The sequence below is a fragment of the Dendropsophus ebraccatus genome, chromosome 10 (assembly GCF_027789765.1).
Source record: "Dendropsophus ebraccatus isolate aDenEbr1 chromosome 10, aDenEbr1.pat, whole genome shotgun sequence".
NCBI lineage: Eukaryota > Metazoa > Chordata > Amphibia > Anura > Hylidae > Dendropsophus > Dendropsophus ebraccatus.
In genome coordinates, this window is record NC_091463.1 from 25,887,384 (window position 1) to 25,902,491 (window position 15,108).

At 41.6% G+C, this 15,108-nt stretch overlaps 1 protein-coding gene across 1 annotated transcript in view; it reads right to left on the bottom strand.

Moving 5' to 3' along the window:
• Window positions 1–14,072, bottom strand: part of PTGS1 (prostaglandin-endoperoxide synthase 1) — an 80,698-nt gene extending 66,626 nt beyond the window's left edge. The window contains exons 1-2 of the mRNA XM_069985784.1: window positions 13,991–14,072; window positions 13,832–13,900 (exon numbers count right to left, since the gene is read on the bottom strand). Of these exons, the coding sequence (XP_069841885.1) occupies window positions 13,832–13,900; window positions 13,991–13,997 (76 nt within the window). The 5' untranslated portion in view covers window positions 13,998–14,072. The remainder of the gene's footprint in view (window positions 1–13,831; window positions 13,901–13,990) is intronic.
• Window positions 14,073–15,108: the final 1,036 nt, after the last annotated feature.

Genomic DNA, 15,108 nt, shown 5'->3' on the forward strand with positions numbered 1-15,108 from the left:
TAAGGAGTTGAAAATTTAGGAATGTTGTAAATACTATAGGGAATGGTTATAAAATGGGCTGTTCACCAAATTTTTTTTTTCGAAATGAACTGGTGCCAGAGATTTGTAATTTACTTCTATTAAAAAAATCTCCAGTCTTCCTGTACTTATCAGCTGCTGTATGTTCTACAGGAAGTGATGTATTCTGTCCAGTCTGACACTGCTCTCTGCTGCCACCTCTGTCCATGACATAAACTGTCCAGAGCAGTAGCAAATCCCTATAGAAAACCTTAAAACCTTTCCTGCTCTCTAGACTGGGAGGAGGAGTAAATTTATTAAGACTTGTCTTAAATTAGGCCCTGCCCATTAGGCCCCATTCACCCCACCAGATTTATTAAAGGGGTTATCCAGCGCTACAAAAACATGGCCACTTTTCCCCCTACTCTTGTCTCCAGTTCAGGTGCGGTTTGCAATTAAGCTCCATTTACTTCAATGGAACTGAGTTCCAAACCCCACCCATCTGGAGACATGAGAGGGGGAAAAATGGCCATGTTTTTGTAGCGTTGGATAACCCCTTTAAGAGACACACACCTCTTAAGAGACACAGGCCCTGCACCATCTGCTCACAGCTTCTCACATGCTTTAATTTAATGTTTCTGATCCATAAATGTTATCTTGTGTTAAAGTGTGGTTTTCTGTGTTGGACTTTAACATGTACAGCCATGTTGTATTTACACAGAATTATCATTGTGCGTAATAGTGCCAAGGAATTCTGGCCTTGTGCACCAAGCTGTAAATAGCTGTATAGATAGGTGCATGTATAAGCACAAGACTATTGGTGGAAGATTTCCTGTATTTGTATAAAACAGTTGGGTTTTTGCCCAAACATTAGTTAAAGGGGTACTCTACAGGAGGGAAAAAACTATTTTTTAAAAATAAAATGATGTGAGAAAGGTATACAGATTTGTAAATTACTTCTTTTTAACCCTTTGAGGACCAGGCCCAAAATGACCCAGTGGACCGCGCAAATTTTGATCTTAGTGCTTTCGTTTTTCCCTCCTCCCCTTCTAAGAGCTCTAGCACTCTCAGTTTTCTATCTACAAGCCATGTAAGTGCTTGTTTCATTTTACCATAACATGTATGATGGAACCCCAAATATATTATTTATGAAGATATAAATTGGTGAAATCGTAAATAAGAATGCAATATGGTAACGTTTGGGGGGTTCCTGTGTCTACGTAATGCACTATATGGTAACAGCGACATGACACTATTATTCTATAGGTCAGTCCGAACACAACCATATGCAGGTTACACAGATTCTCTAATGTTATATATGTATTTTTTTTATGAAATCCTTTTTTTTGGCAATTAAATATTAATAAAATGGGCCTATTGTGACGCTTATAACGGTTTTATTTTTTCACCTACGGGGCTGTATGGGGTGTCATTTTTTCCGCCATGATCTCTAGTTTTTATTAATACCATATTTGTGAAGATCGGACGTTTTGATCACTTTTTATTGATTTTTTTAAATATATAATGTAACATAAAATCGGTAATCTGTGGACTTTTCCCCCTCATTTCGTGTACGCCGTTTACCGGTCGCAATGACGCTTGTTATATTTTAATAGATCGGACAATTACGCACGCTACGGTATATTATATGTTTATCTATTTATTCATTTTTATATGTTTTATTTATATAATGGGAAAGGGGGGTGATTTAGACTTTTATTGGGGGAGGGGTTTTGGGGTAGTGTGTTAGTGTTTTGAACTTTTTTTTTTTTACACTTTTGAAGTCCCTTTGGGGGACTTTTACATAGATTAGTTTGATTTCTACACTGATGAATGCTATGCCATAGGCATAGCATTGATCAGTGTTATCGGCGATCTGCTCATTGAGCCTGCCTGTGCAGGCTCAGTGTAGCAGATCGCCGATCGGACCGCACGGAGGCAGGTGAGAGACCTCCGGCAGTCCGTTTCAACGATCGGGACCCGCGCAGTCACACTGCGGGGGTCCCGATCGGTAAGTGACAGGGGACTCCCCCTGTCACTTACACTTAAACGCCTCGATCGCGGCGTTTAAGGGGTTAATGACACGCGGCAGCGCGATCGCTACAGCGTGTCATTACCGGTGAGGTCCCGGCTGCTGATTGCAGCCGGCCCCCACCTGCTATGAAGCGCGCTCCGCTCCGGAGCGCGCTTCATAGCGGGAAAAACACCCAGGACGTAAGGTTACGTCATGGGTCGTCTGGGGACAGACTTCCATGACGTAACCCTACGTCCAGGGTCGTCTAGGGGTTAAAAATCTCAAGTATTCTAGTACTTATCAGCTGCTGTATGTCCTGCAGGAAGTTGTGTTTTCTTTCCAGTCTGACACAGTGCTGTCTGCTGCCACCTCTGCAATGTCAGGAGCTGTTTAGTAGCAAATCCCCATAGAAAACCTCTCCTGCTCTGGACAGTTCCGGTCACAGACAAAGGTGGCAGCAGAGAACACTGTGTGAGACTGAAAAGAATACACTACTTCCTGCAGGACATACAGCAGCTGATAAGTACTGTATGCATTTCTGACACTAGTTGATTTGAAAATATTTATACCCCTTAAAAGCTGGTTAACATTTCTAAACCTGAGCTGTGGCCCACAGAGTACGTTGGGTACGATGTCCAGATGGAGCACATGGACAATAGTCATCTACAATGCTCACTGAAGAATATATTATATTCATCCGGATCTGCCTGTTCTTTATTTCCAGTTACGCCTCAATTGTTCACATTGTAAAAACGTATAATTCAAAGTTTTCCACACCTCATTAATATGTTAGGTCTTAGGTTGTCACAAAAATGACAGCGGCACTCTGTAAACAGTAAGACATGTGAACATAGAATATCTGGAATATTTTGGACAGCATTACACATTGAGGCTACACTTAGGTAAGATGTAAAATTAAGGCTTTTTGCACATGTGATCAAATCTGCCCTAGGTTAGTTTTCACTAGAGAAAAGTATAGCTGGATGAAGTGGCATAGCTACCATAGAGGCAGGGTAGGCAGTTGCTATGGGGCCCGTGCAGGAGTGGGGCCTGGGGGAGAAGGTAAGAGCTGTGTCCTTTTGCTTAACCCCTTATGTACTGCAGTGTGTAAGTGACCCAATGTTTACTTACATGCTGCAACACAAAAAAAGGGTTAACAAGCAGAAGACAAAGATCTTTGCTTCACTGCTCTGATAGCCTCTGACCTCTGCTCTCCAGCTGCCAATCAAATAGGAAAATGTGCAGAGCTCCGTGCAGAGGTCAAAGGTTATCAGAGCAGTGAAGCAAAGATCTTTGTCTTCTGCTTGTGAATACTAGCTACACCCCTGGCTGGATCCTATCTGCCCTGTATAAATATTGTACCCTTTAAACTAAAGTTGGCTGGACCCAGTACTGGTTGCGAGTTCAGCTGACAGTATGAGGTGTGCGGGGAAACTTTGACAGAAGATATTGGTGGAGCTAAGGGTTGGGTAGGATACATTTTCACTGCTTGATCCTTTTCTTTTCAGAGGGATAAGCTGGTGCCAGAGCATTCCCTTCGCTTTGCATAAACCTACAGCCTTGCCAAACATTCAAACATCCAAACAACCATTATTGATGGGGTATAGGCTGTGTGTGATATTACAACTCAGCTCCATTTACTTAAATGGAATTGAACTGCAGAACCCATACCCAAACTGAGGACAAGAGTGGTGCTGCTCCATGAAGAAGGGATTCTAAGCCTGGACAACCCTGTTAAACAAACCTCTGACATGTCATAGCGACATGCCAGATGTGTGTATCGGTCAGGGTCCGGGTGCTGAGACCCCTGCCAGTCTTTAGAATGAAGGGGCAGATGGACACTGCAGCTTCCTATGGAACTTCCGGTAACTGCTGTACTGGAATTCCATAGGGCTCCATAATAATTCCGTTGACTGCTACTTTAGCTGTGAGACAGCGATGAAGAGGCAGAGCGTGTGCTGCTCTGTGCTTCTGCCCCTTCATTCTCAGCACCCAGACCCCGACCAATACAAACCTCTGACATGTTGCTATAAATATGATTATCTATCACCTATTAGGCTGGGTTCACACTGTGTTTTTCCTATCTGTTTAATGTATATGTTTTTTTGTAAAAAAAAAAAAAAAAAACTGATGCAATTGTGTGTCATTGTTTTTGGATCTGTTTTTCCATTAACTTCCATTATAAAAAAAAAAAAAAGATGCGTTTTTTTTTTTTTACATACAAAAAAATAATGTTGATGAGGTAATATTTCTTCAGGTTCCTCTTCTTGCTCTCACGTGACCTCCTTGTGTAAATGTTTTACAAGCTGAGACAGGCCGCTCTACACACATTGTGGCCAGTTGTGCATTAACATTTGTGGTTTCCTTATGGTGTCTGTAGTATTGGATGTCTTACCTTCCCTCTAATATTACACCTTCCTAGATTTTATAGACGTTTCTAAAGCTCCCCTGACAATCATATATCTTGCAGTTTTTCAATTACTATCCATGGGGCAAATGTGCCTTCTATCTGACCCCACTATTCCCAAATGGTCAAATAGAACATTAATGTAGAAGGAAAAGAAAAATTCTGAGGTGCAGAAAGAAGGTAGAAAATAGCAATTATCTTATAATTAACTTTATTGCTCATCTGAGAAATCCAGTTTTTCATAAATGAGTATTAAAGACTTGTAAAGACTGCTGCTAATATCCCCCTCGCAGATGTAAAGTATCTGAAGGTGCTCGGAGGCGTGATAAAGCAGAGGTCATGGGGGCAGACATTTTTTAAGTAATCCCACTGACAAACATGTCAAAAACTAGCTACAAATATAAATAAGGGGTTATCCAGGATTCGAAAAAGCATAGCTACTTTCTTGGAAATAAAAAAGCGCCACCCCTGTTCTCAGGTTGTGTGTGGTATTACATTTCAGCTCCATTCACGTAAATGGAACTTAGCTGGAAAACCCACACCCAAACTGAGGACAAGACAAGGTTCTGGTTCTGTAAGGCTAGGTTCACACTGCGTTTTTAGCATCCGTTTAACGCATCCGTTTTTTGCAAAAAACGCATGAAAAACGGATTGCAAAAAACGGATTCATTTGTGTGCATCCGTTTTTCCATTGACTTCCATTATAAAAAAAAACGGATCCGTTTTTTTTGACGGACCAAAACGGACCAAAAAACGTTGCTGACCCTATTTTTCTGGACGTTAAAAAAAACGGATCCGTTAAACGGATGCTGAAAACGCAGTGTGAACCTAGCCTAAGAAGTTTTTGTAAGCCTTAATAACCCTCTGTAATAGTCCTACAGCTTAAAGGGAACCTGTCACCAAGAAAATGCTATCTAATTAATCGCCATCATGTTATTGAGCAAGAAGAACTAAGCAGATTGATATATATCTTTGTGCAAAAAGATTCAGTACAACTTGTAACTTGCTGATTGATATCCCTGATCATGCTGTGTTAGGGTGCGTTCACACCTACAGGATCTGCAGCAGATCTGCAGCAGATTTGATGCTGTGTTCAGTTATTTAAATAAAATCTGCTGCAGAAAATCAGCTGCAGATCCTGTAGGTGTGAACGCACCATTAAGGAGTCCAGTGGGCGATGTCACTTAATGGACTGGACTCTTTAGCATTGAAACATCAAAAATCAATAATGTAATCAATAAGTTACAAGTTATACTCAATCTTTTCCAATAAAGATAAATATCAATCCGCTCATCTTCTTCGGCTCTATAACTTAGGTAGTATTTTTATTGTGACGGGTTCTTTTTAAAGGGTTTGCAGTGATTTTTTTTTATTTCCTTTTTAAAGAGCCCATGGTGCTGTAAAAGTAAAAAAATAAATAAACAAATAAAGCATACTCACCTGTTCCTATCCCCCACCATCACTGTTCCGATGACTCTAGGCTTCTTGCTGCTACAGATGACATACCATCCCAGCAGGAACTGCCCACCCAGCCAATCACTGTCCAAGGAGGGGGGGGGGGGGTCAACCCTGAAGTAGATAATCCTTTTAGGGTCAGCATGTCTTGAGAAGCAGGAAGAAGCCAGAAGTACCAGGACTGGGAACATCAGAGAAGGAGCAGTGGGGGAAGAGGGGGGATTAGGGCAGGTGAGTATGCCTTTTTTTCTTTTTTTTTTCCAGCTATCAGGGTCCACATCCACATTAAACTTAGCACAGCAGAGCACTTCATCCCATATCTCAATTTCAGTGTCTTTCTGTTTCTAACTTATTATGTATGGAAAAAATTTTTAATATACTGATGTAATCTGGACAAAACATTTTCACTACAAAAGGGGCAATGCTGGCACCACTGTCATTCATCGGTGGTGGCAACACTTTTTTGTGGGCAGATTCACAAGAGCCGGTAGCTGAGGGAATCGTAGAAAATTAAGCCCAAGGGAAGCAGATGCCTCATTTATCCTTGTGTCACATCGGTAGATACCTAGAACCAGTTGGGTCTGTGGGCAAGGTCATAATCTATAAAAAAAAATCTCCTGGGGTGGGATCTGATCCCTAATTCAAGAGCAAGTATGAGAGGGCTCCCCATTCCTTGGAGAAATCTATGTAAGAGTATAGGGTGTGGGAATAAAAAAAGGAATTCTGTAGAGATCACTTGACCCATTCATCATACAGATTCCATTCCAAGCATAAAATAGTGATGGCCTCAGTCCCATAAAGAACCTTATTATTAGAGAAGCAGGTGATCAGTATGTACTTGTGTCATTGCATTTAATAGAGAGGAGAGGATAAATACTTCTGTGTTAAATGATTTATGATCATGCCAAGCAAGTGTCGTGCCATCTGTAATATAATGCAAAATAGACTCTCTACTTGTTAACGTTGCCCTCCCCCCATCCCCCAAGCTGGTATTGCCTCCTTATATATTCTCCTTTCTAAATTTCCTCTGCAGAAATGGTTTCCTGGAATCTCACCTCTAATACACTTTTACGGTTCCAAAGGGAGAGGTGTATGTTATACAAGTCGTGAAAAAACTATGGAATCATCACAAAGCAGTGGTTCACACAGAGCTATTCACACAAATCACAGACATGACATAATACTGGGATAATGGACAAACATTCTGGCTTCAGTCCTTACTGAGGAACTTGTCTAACTGCAAGAAAACAACTATTTTTGGGGCCAGGTATTTTTGATACAATGTAAAGTATTTTAAAATTCAACAGAGTGCAACAAAAGTAGGGATGGTCCGAACCCGCCGAGGTTCGGGTTCGTATGAACCCGAACGCTCTGCATCGGATTCCCGCTGTCTGCCCGCTCTGTGCAGCGGGCGGATACAGCGGGAGGACCGCCTGGAAAAATGGGATACAGCCTATGGCTATGGGTGTATCCCATTTTTCCAGGCGGACCTCCCGCTGGATCCGCCCGCTGCACGGAGCGGGCAGACAGCGGGAATCATTACTGAGGGTTCGGGTTTGTACGAACCCGAACCGAACTCGGTTCGGACCATCCCCAAACAAAAGATGTTGGTTGTTTCCAGTCAGTATACACAAAATGAGAAGATTATAAAAGTAATACACACAGTAGACAAAGAAAGACTTAAAAGGATTGTTTAGGATTAGAATAACATGGCTGCTTTCTGTGTGCAAACACAGTGCTACTTGTGTCCCCAGGTTGGCGATGCTACTACAGCTCATTTCCATTCACTTAAATAGAGCTGAGCTTCAATACCAATACGCAATCTGTGGACTAATTGGGCACTGTTTTTTAAGATAGCATTCCAATCCAGGACAACTATTTAAATTCACTATAGTCGTCTAGTTAAATAGCTTAACATAGTGAAAACCTAGGTCCACTGCCCCCTGGGAAATACAAAAATGCAAAAAGAGTCTGTAGAGCCTCATTTAAGAGTCTCGAAACACATGACTAGCCAGATATCCCTCTGGGAAGGACCTAGCCAAGGAGACACCACCAAAACCACCATATTAAGTGACCCTGTCAGTCAATATCCAACTCAATTTACCAGTCTATGGATATGACAAGGGAAATACCAAAGACAGCTGTTTCAGGGTGTTGCCCCTCATCGGGGTGGAGTAGGATCCCAGGGCAAAGGAGGCAATGCACGTAGGTTTTCACTGTGTTGAGCTTACAGGAGTCACCCTTTGGCTGGTTCCTTTCCAGAAGGGATATCTGGCTAGTCCCGTGTTTCGAGACTTTTAAATGGGGCTTCATGGGAGAGAAAACCTTAATAAGAAAGTTCCTTAAAGAGGTTTTCTGGTGGGGGAAAAAAATGAAAACTACTTAAACCTCCCCCAACTATAACAAGCTTTTATGTGGTAGAGTCATCCACCTGGAGATTATTAGTTCAGGATAGAGGAGGCAATTGTTTGTGGGTAGCATCTGCTTTTATTGTCTTGTTAAAGATATGGGTGGTTAATAATCATATGGCCTACCCACAGAGATCATGTAGGACCACCACCAATGTACTCCCACATCCTGTCCCTGAGCAATCTATCACTCACTAAATAGAAGTTGCCATATCTTGTTAATTTTATAATCTAATTCTAGTTTTATGTAGAGGAGGACTAACTTGTTTAGAGAAGGTTGTGGTTAAGGAGAGGCAGCGGAGAGAACCAGATAGAGGTTTCCGTCCTCCGCAGGCAGAGCAAAGGTGAGTATACTATATTTTGTAATTTTATAGCAATAAGAGGCTGTAATTTTTTTTAACCAATCACAAACCACCCCTTTAAGTGCACCCAAAAGGGTATTATGTTTACCTGCATCATAGGCCAAGCAAAGCTTTATGGGAAAAAGGTATGTAAATAAGCTCTTCCCCAGAAGGAGTACAGCTGACTTTCTGGTGACACCTATGGGAGGTAGATATCCTTTAAGTCAATGTCCAATAAAAGGATCTTGAAATATGACTAGGGATTATCAGCCAAGCCAGAATCACATTAAAAAAAGGAGCCTCCATCAGTAGCTGTATACAGATGCTTGTGTATATAGTATTGAGCAATCGGTTTGTGGTTTTGTTAAGTTTCATCTTTTTTATTCTTGGTTTGGATTTTATGTTTAGTCATCTTATAGTGTAAATGAACACAATGCTAACAGGAAACCTTTTCAAAATGTTGTATAAGCCCTGGAGGAGAATCTGGATGCAAACAGGACAAAGGCCAGACAATTTAATGGAATTACAACACCCAGGGCCTCATGAATCCCATAACACAAACTACTTGAGTTGTAATTACGCAGCGCCTTACAGCATTGTATATCTGGAATTCAGTACATTGAAGACACCTCAGAATACCATGTTTTGGTTAGTCTGGGATGGCTTCACATTTGGGCTGTAAATAGCTCGTATATCAGCAAAATTGTACTTCGACATATACAGAGGTGTGTCCATTGACTACATTTACTCTCTTTCCCAAACATATAACTTTTTTTTTTTTTTTTTTGCAGGGCTCAAAGTCGTGTTAGAATACATTTTGGGTCCTGCAAAAAAAAGTGCATCGGTCCTCTGATGTATACTTTGTCATACATCATAGTATCTTATGTATACCAGCACCAAACAACCCAAATGTGATGTGAACCCAGCCTTTATGGATTGTTCATGGGAAGTATATGGAAGAAAGAAAAGCATTAGTACCATCACTGCCACAAACTTTCTAGACAACTGTTCTCTCGTTGACTGTGGCACTAAATTTTGTTTAAATAAGTTGTAGTATTTTATTGGGTTTTATGGTTTTTATTTGATGAATAGATTACACTTTCACTAAAGATCCACCATCTAAGTCATCTTAAGAGTTTTCTTGCAGTACAGTTACCAATGCCTTTCTTTCTACCATTGAAAAAACGGGTCCCCGTTCTGGTTTTCCCTGGTCAACACACACAGGCTTGGTGGCCCTTTCCACTCCCTTGGTACCCTATTACATGGTGATAGCAGGCACATCTCATCCCACTCCAGGTGAGAGTCCAATCCCGCAGGGACCATATAGGATGATTATCGGTAATGAACGTTCCTCGGAATCCTCATTTACCCAATGATTGGCCCACATAAAGGGATCAGCAACCAGTCAACAAACAAGCAAATTCTTGTTTATTGGCTCATTTAATTTTTTGTGTCGCCATATAAATTATCATTCTGGGCTCCCAATAAACAGGCAACGAACGGCCAGTAACAATGCATTTAAACGGCCACACGAACGAGTCAGCTCATTAATGCGGCATGAAATCGGCCTGTGTAAAGGGGCCCTAAGTTAGGTGCATACAATGTGTGGATTCATCACAACCATAGGATAATACCGCCTGAGTTGCCGTACTCCTCTTTTTTCTTCTACTCTCTCACACAATGTGGTACACAAGTGGTCACCGGGATGGGCACTTTAAGGGCGAGAACACCTATCACGTGACCTCACACTTTTTTACTATACTACATTTTTAAAAAAAAAATTTAGGCCTCAGTTTGTTAAAATGATATACTGTATATACGTTTTTTGCCATTTTTGTGGCTGGTGGTGGTGTCACTCTTCCCCCATTATGGGGCATTGCATCAGGGATACTGTATTGGGTTGGGTTATGACACAACACCTTTTAGTTTTGCCCACATTTTTTAAGTTTGTATTGTACATTACATAAAAACTTTATTAGAAATCTGTCCCTCAGCCCCCAAAAAGTTGTGCTCCCGCATCTGTTATACCAACATTTTTAAAGGGCCAGAGAAGTATTTTATTAACTGTAAACTCAAAAAAAAAAACTGTTCCTACAGGAGAGGCTTGCTCGTGGTGAAAAAGGATTTGGAAATAAATGCAAAGATTACTCTCTGCGCCACCTGTAGGTTATACTGAGTATTGCAGAAATTGTGCTCACTAGTCTAGTAATTGGTATAAAAAAACAGAAAGACTTATGATACGATATCTCTATTACATTTCATCTTCTGACCACAATTTATGACAAATAAGATAGTGGTTTTCTTGAGAATGATTTTCTGCAATCTGAGCTCGACACATATTGCAATGATGGGAAATAATAATTCAATGTATGGTTACTGTGATGTCATGTAACGCGGTGCAGAAATATTCCAAATTTCTAAAGTGCTGGCTGAGCAAAATCAAGTCATTCCTATAGTGTTAGCTAGGGAAGGTCATGTATAGTTCACGTACATGGCATCAATCAACTCTGCACATGAAGTAACTGGACTTCTGTGTTCCGGACCTATATACACTCATCTAAAAATTTCTGCAAATGTTCCATTCCTCTCAACAAAGTTTGCAGAAATCCATGAAAATGCCACCAAAACAATCCTATGCACATCAATGGAGCAAATATGAGTTGCAAAAAAAATCACCAAAACCCTTTTCATCCAATGTGCATGGCCAGCTTTACCTTGTAACCCCACAACCCAAAACCTGGGTGAATTAAAGGGTTAGAAAAACATGGCTGCTTTCTTCCAGAAGCAGCACCACCCTTGTACCCAGTTTGGGTGTGGGTTTTGCAGCTCACTTCCATTGAAGTAAATGGAGCTTATCTAATACTATACACAACTTGGGGACAGGGGTGGCGCTATTTTGCACAAAAAAACAACTGACATGTCGGATGCGCCCGCATCAGAACTCTGCGGCCCTAAAGATCATTCGGCCGGTACTGCAGGGATGATCTTTTCAGAGACCAGCCGTTCCGCGACCCGGCCGGGTCACGGAACGGCCGGTCTCATACAAAGTGTGCACATAGCCTAATAGTGTATTCTGCTGCATTATCTGTGTGACCATATTAGCATTTAAACGAGGCCTCTAAAATGCACTAAGATCATGCATTGCTGCATCACTGTTATGGCCACAAGTCCCAGCTTGGGTTATCAGACCCATCATCGGGTCGAGACTTGCAGCCATATTATGGATACAGAACTATCTCTGTATTAGGCTAGGGTTACATAGCCGTTCCTGGTCGTGCTACCAGAAACCACCGTGTTCTGCTGCCTGATTGCAAGATTCCACCACCCAACCAAGTGAATGGGGTCACGTTACAAGTCACAAGCAGCCGTAGGGTCACACTAGTCTTTCAATCAGGCAGCACAATGCACTGGTTTCTGGTCTCGTGAACAGGACTTGCTGTGTAGCTCTAGCCTCATGGTAGTCAGAACCCAATAAGATATTTAAAGGAGAAGTCCGGGCAAATCGGACAAGTGCTGGGGAGGGGGAGGATAACAGAAATAACATGTTCTTACCTCCCCCGCTCTAGCGGTGGTGGCTGTTTGCCACCGCTCTGGTCCCCAGCCGCTTCCTGGTCTGAGTGGGGACCTGAGTCGTGAAGTGTGTGGTCTGCTCAGCCAATCAGTGACCATAGTGGGGTCCTGCCTCGGCCGCTGACTGGCTGAGAGGACCACATACGTCACAACCTGGATCCCCACTTAGACCAGGAAGGGGCCAGGGACCCGGGGACCAGAGCAGTAGTACGCAGCCACCAACGCTAGAACGGGTAAGAACACCTTATTTTTTTATCCTCCTCGGCAAATTTATTTGCCCGGACTTCACCTTTAATTGTGGAGGGCACATAGAAATGCTTCTTCTTAGCGTCTTGCTTTTTCCAAAAGCAAACAATGGGATTACTAGAATATACAAACTGAGGCAGAGTTACTAATACTTTTAAACACAAATACTAGACAGCCTAAAAACACACACTCATATGGTTAGATATACTTGGCACATCTTTTGGTCTAAATTGAATCTAGGATTAGAAAAACATAGTTACTTTCTTTCAAAAACAGCACCAACCTGTCCCATGGTTTTATGTGGTATTACAATTTGGCTCCATTTACTTCAATAGAACTAAGCTGCAATACCACACCCAAACTGAGTACAAGAGTGGCGCTGTTTTTGAAAGAAAAAGTAAATAGGCTTCTCTAATCCTGGGTAACCCCTTTAAACCACCACTTTTTTGGCTTACCTTATTCCAAGATTTTACTAAACCACACCCCTTCCTAGTAAGCTCCTCCCCTTGTTAAATGAACCAGAACTGGGTCTAAAAAGTGTCTAGCACGTAATAAACATGCCGGAAGGTATGCAGTTCTCTCCCCATTGAAAGATTATGTTATTTCAGGTTGGTTTTACACACAGCTGTGTTTTTGTAATATTTTCATGGCTTATTTTGAAGCCAAGTCTATAGCTACCGGCAAAGTACTAAAGCAGCGGTAGGGAACCATGGCTAAGGTTATAGCTGTGGCTGTCCGGGCATGATGGGAGTTGTAGTTTTGCAACAGCTGGAGAGCCAAGGTTCTCTACCCCTTACCCCTTCTCTACCTGGCAAAAACAAAATATAAACACAACCAAAAACATCCTAAAAATCTCATGTTAAAAAAAAGTAATAAATAAATAAAATAAATAATGCACCAAAAAATGTGAGATATAAATTCACATTTCGATGAAATAACGGGAATCTCCTGTATAAGAGACTCCTATAATACAAGTATCGCCCAGACACAAGAAACAATACCATTATGTAACATGCATTAAAGAGGTGAAAAGTTGCTGCTAACAGTGCGACCTCCATCCTGTACATGTTACAACGCTTCTCACTATGGAATGCACTATGCAGAGTATTCTTATTACATCTATCACCTACTCTGTGCACAGTATGCACCCACATCAGCCTAGTCCCCGAAGCTTACAATCTAATTTCCCATCCCGAGCGCGCACATCTGGAGCCAGCTATATAAGAAGTCACCTTACCGGTGCGTTCACACTTACAGGATCTGCAGCTGATTTTCTGCAGCAGATTTCATTTAAATAACTGAACACAGCATCAAATCTGCTGCAGATCCTGTAGGTGTGAACGCACCCTACCTCAGCATGGGGATACCAGAGAAGTAAAGCAATGTTACTAACCTGTGTTGGAGGTTTGGAAAGAAGAAGAAATATTCAGAGTGATCACGAAGAGCAGAAACAAGTATCCTCCTGGAATACAGAAAGAGTCCAGATGAAGCAGATAGGTTTGACGCGTGTATCCAGAATAAGCAGCTGTATAGTGAAGCCGGAGCGACTTACCAGCCATCTCCACAGCTATGTTATATCCTTCATAAAGAACGGCCACTGTGGAAGGCTTCACACTTCAGGCAGCAGCAGCACACTGGCTTTAACCCCTCCTCCGCCCAGACCTTCCTCCTGCAACAAGTAGGTCTGGCAAAATAAAAAAAAATGGGCTGGAAAGTGTTCATCTCCTTTAGTGCTATACGGAACAGTGTAACAAGGAAAGTGCTATTATTATATTGGGATCAATATAGGATTAGGTCGCGGGGGCAGACAGGTTACTAATAATAATAATAATATAAATAATAATAATATATTCTGGGTAATAGTCACCTGCAGATGTGTCAGCTATAAGAAAACCTGGAGTCCATTAACCATAATGTTATGTCCACAGCCCCAGGACAAAGCCATGCATGTGCCATATCAGTAGTCCTCCTTTGTAATAAGGCCCTGTGCACATTGAGGCTACATTGAGGCTAAGGGCCCTATTACACGGGACGATTATCGTGCGAAAAATCGTTATATTGTTTGAATTTAAACGATAATCGTGTTGTGTAATTGCAGGCAACAATCAAAAAATCGTTCGTATGTCGTTGATCGTTTATTTAGATCTGAACCTAAAATCAACGTCAATCGTTCGATGTAATTCCACATTCGTTCGCTCAAGTTCCGCATTTGTTCACTAATCTTCAGTGTAATTGCACGTTGTTCATTGTTTTGCTGGGATCAAAAGAAATAATGCTGCGTTTACACGGAACGATTATCGTTTGAATTTGCACGATAACAACGGAATCCGAACGATAATCGTATGTGTAAACACAGCGAACAATCAAGCGATGAGCGAGCTCATTTTGATCTTACAACATGTTCTTAAATCGTCATTCGTCGTTCGCGAAAAATTCGCAGATCGTTCACCGATTTAACCTATGTGCGAGATAGGCTTAAGCAATCGCAAAACGATCACAAAACGATTTTTCCGTACGACATATCGTTCCGTCTAAACGCTGATCGTTATTAAAAAAAAAGCATTAATTCGAAATCATTAATCGTACGATCGGGCGAATTATCGCTCCGTGTAAACGCAGCATAAACGGTCATAGTAACGATCGCAATAACGATTGTAGATGAACTATAAA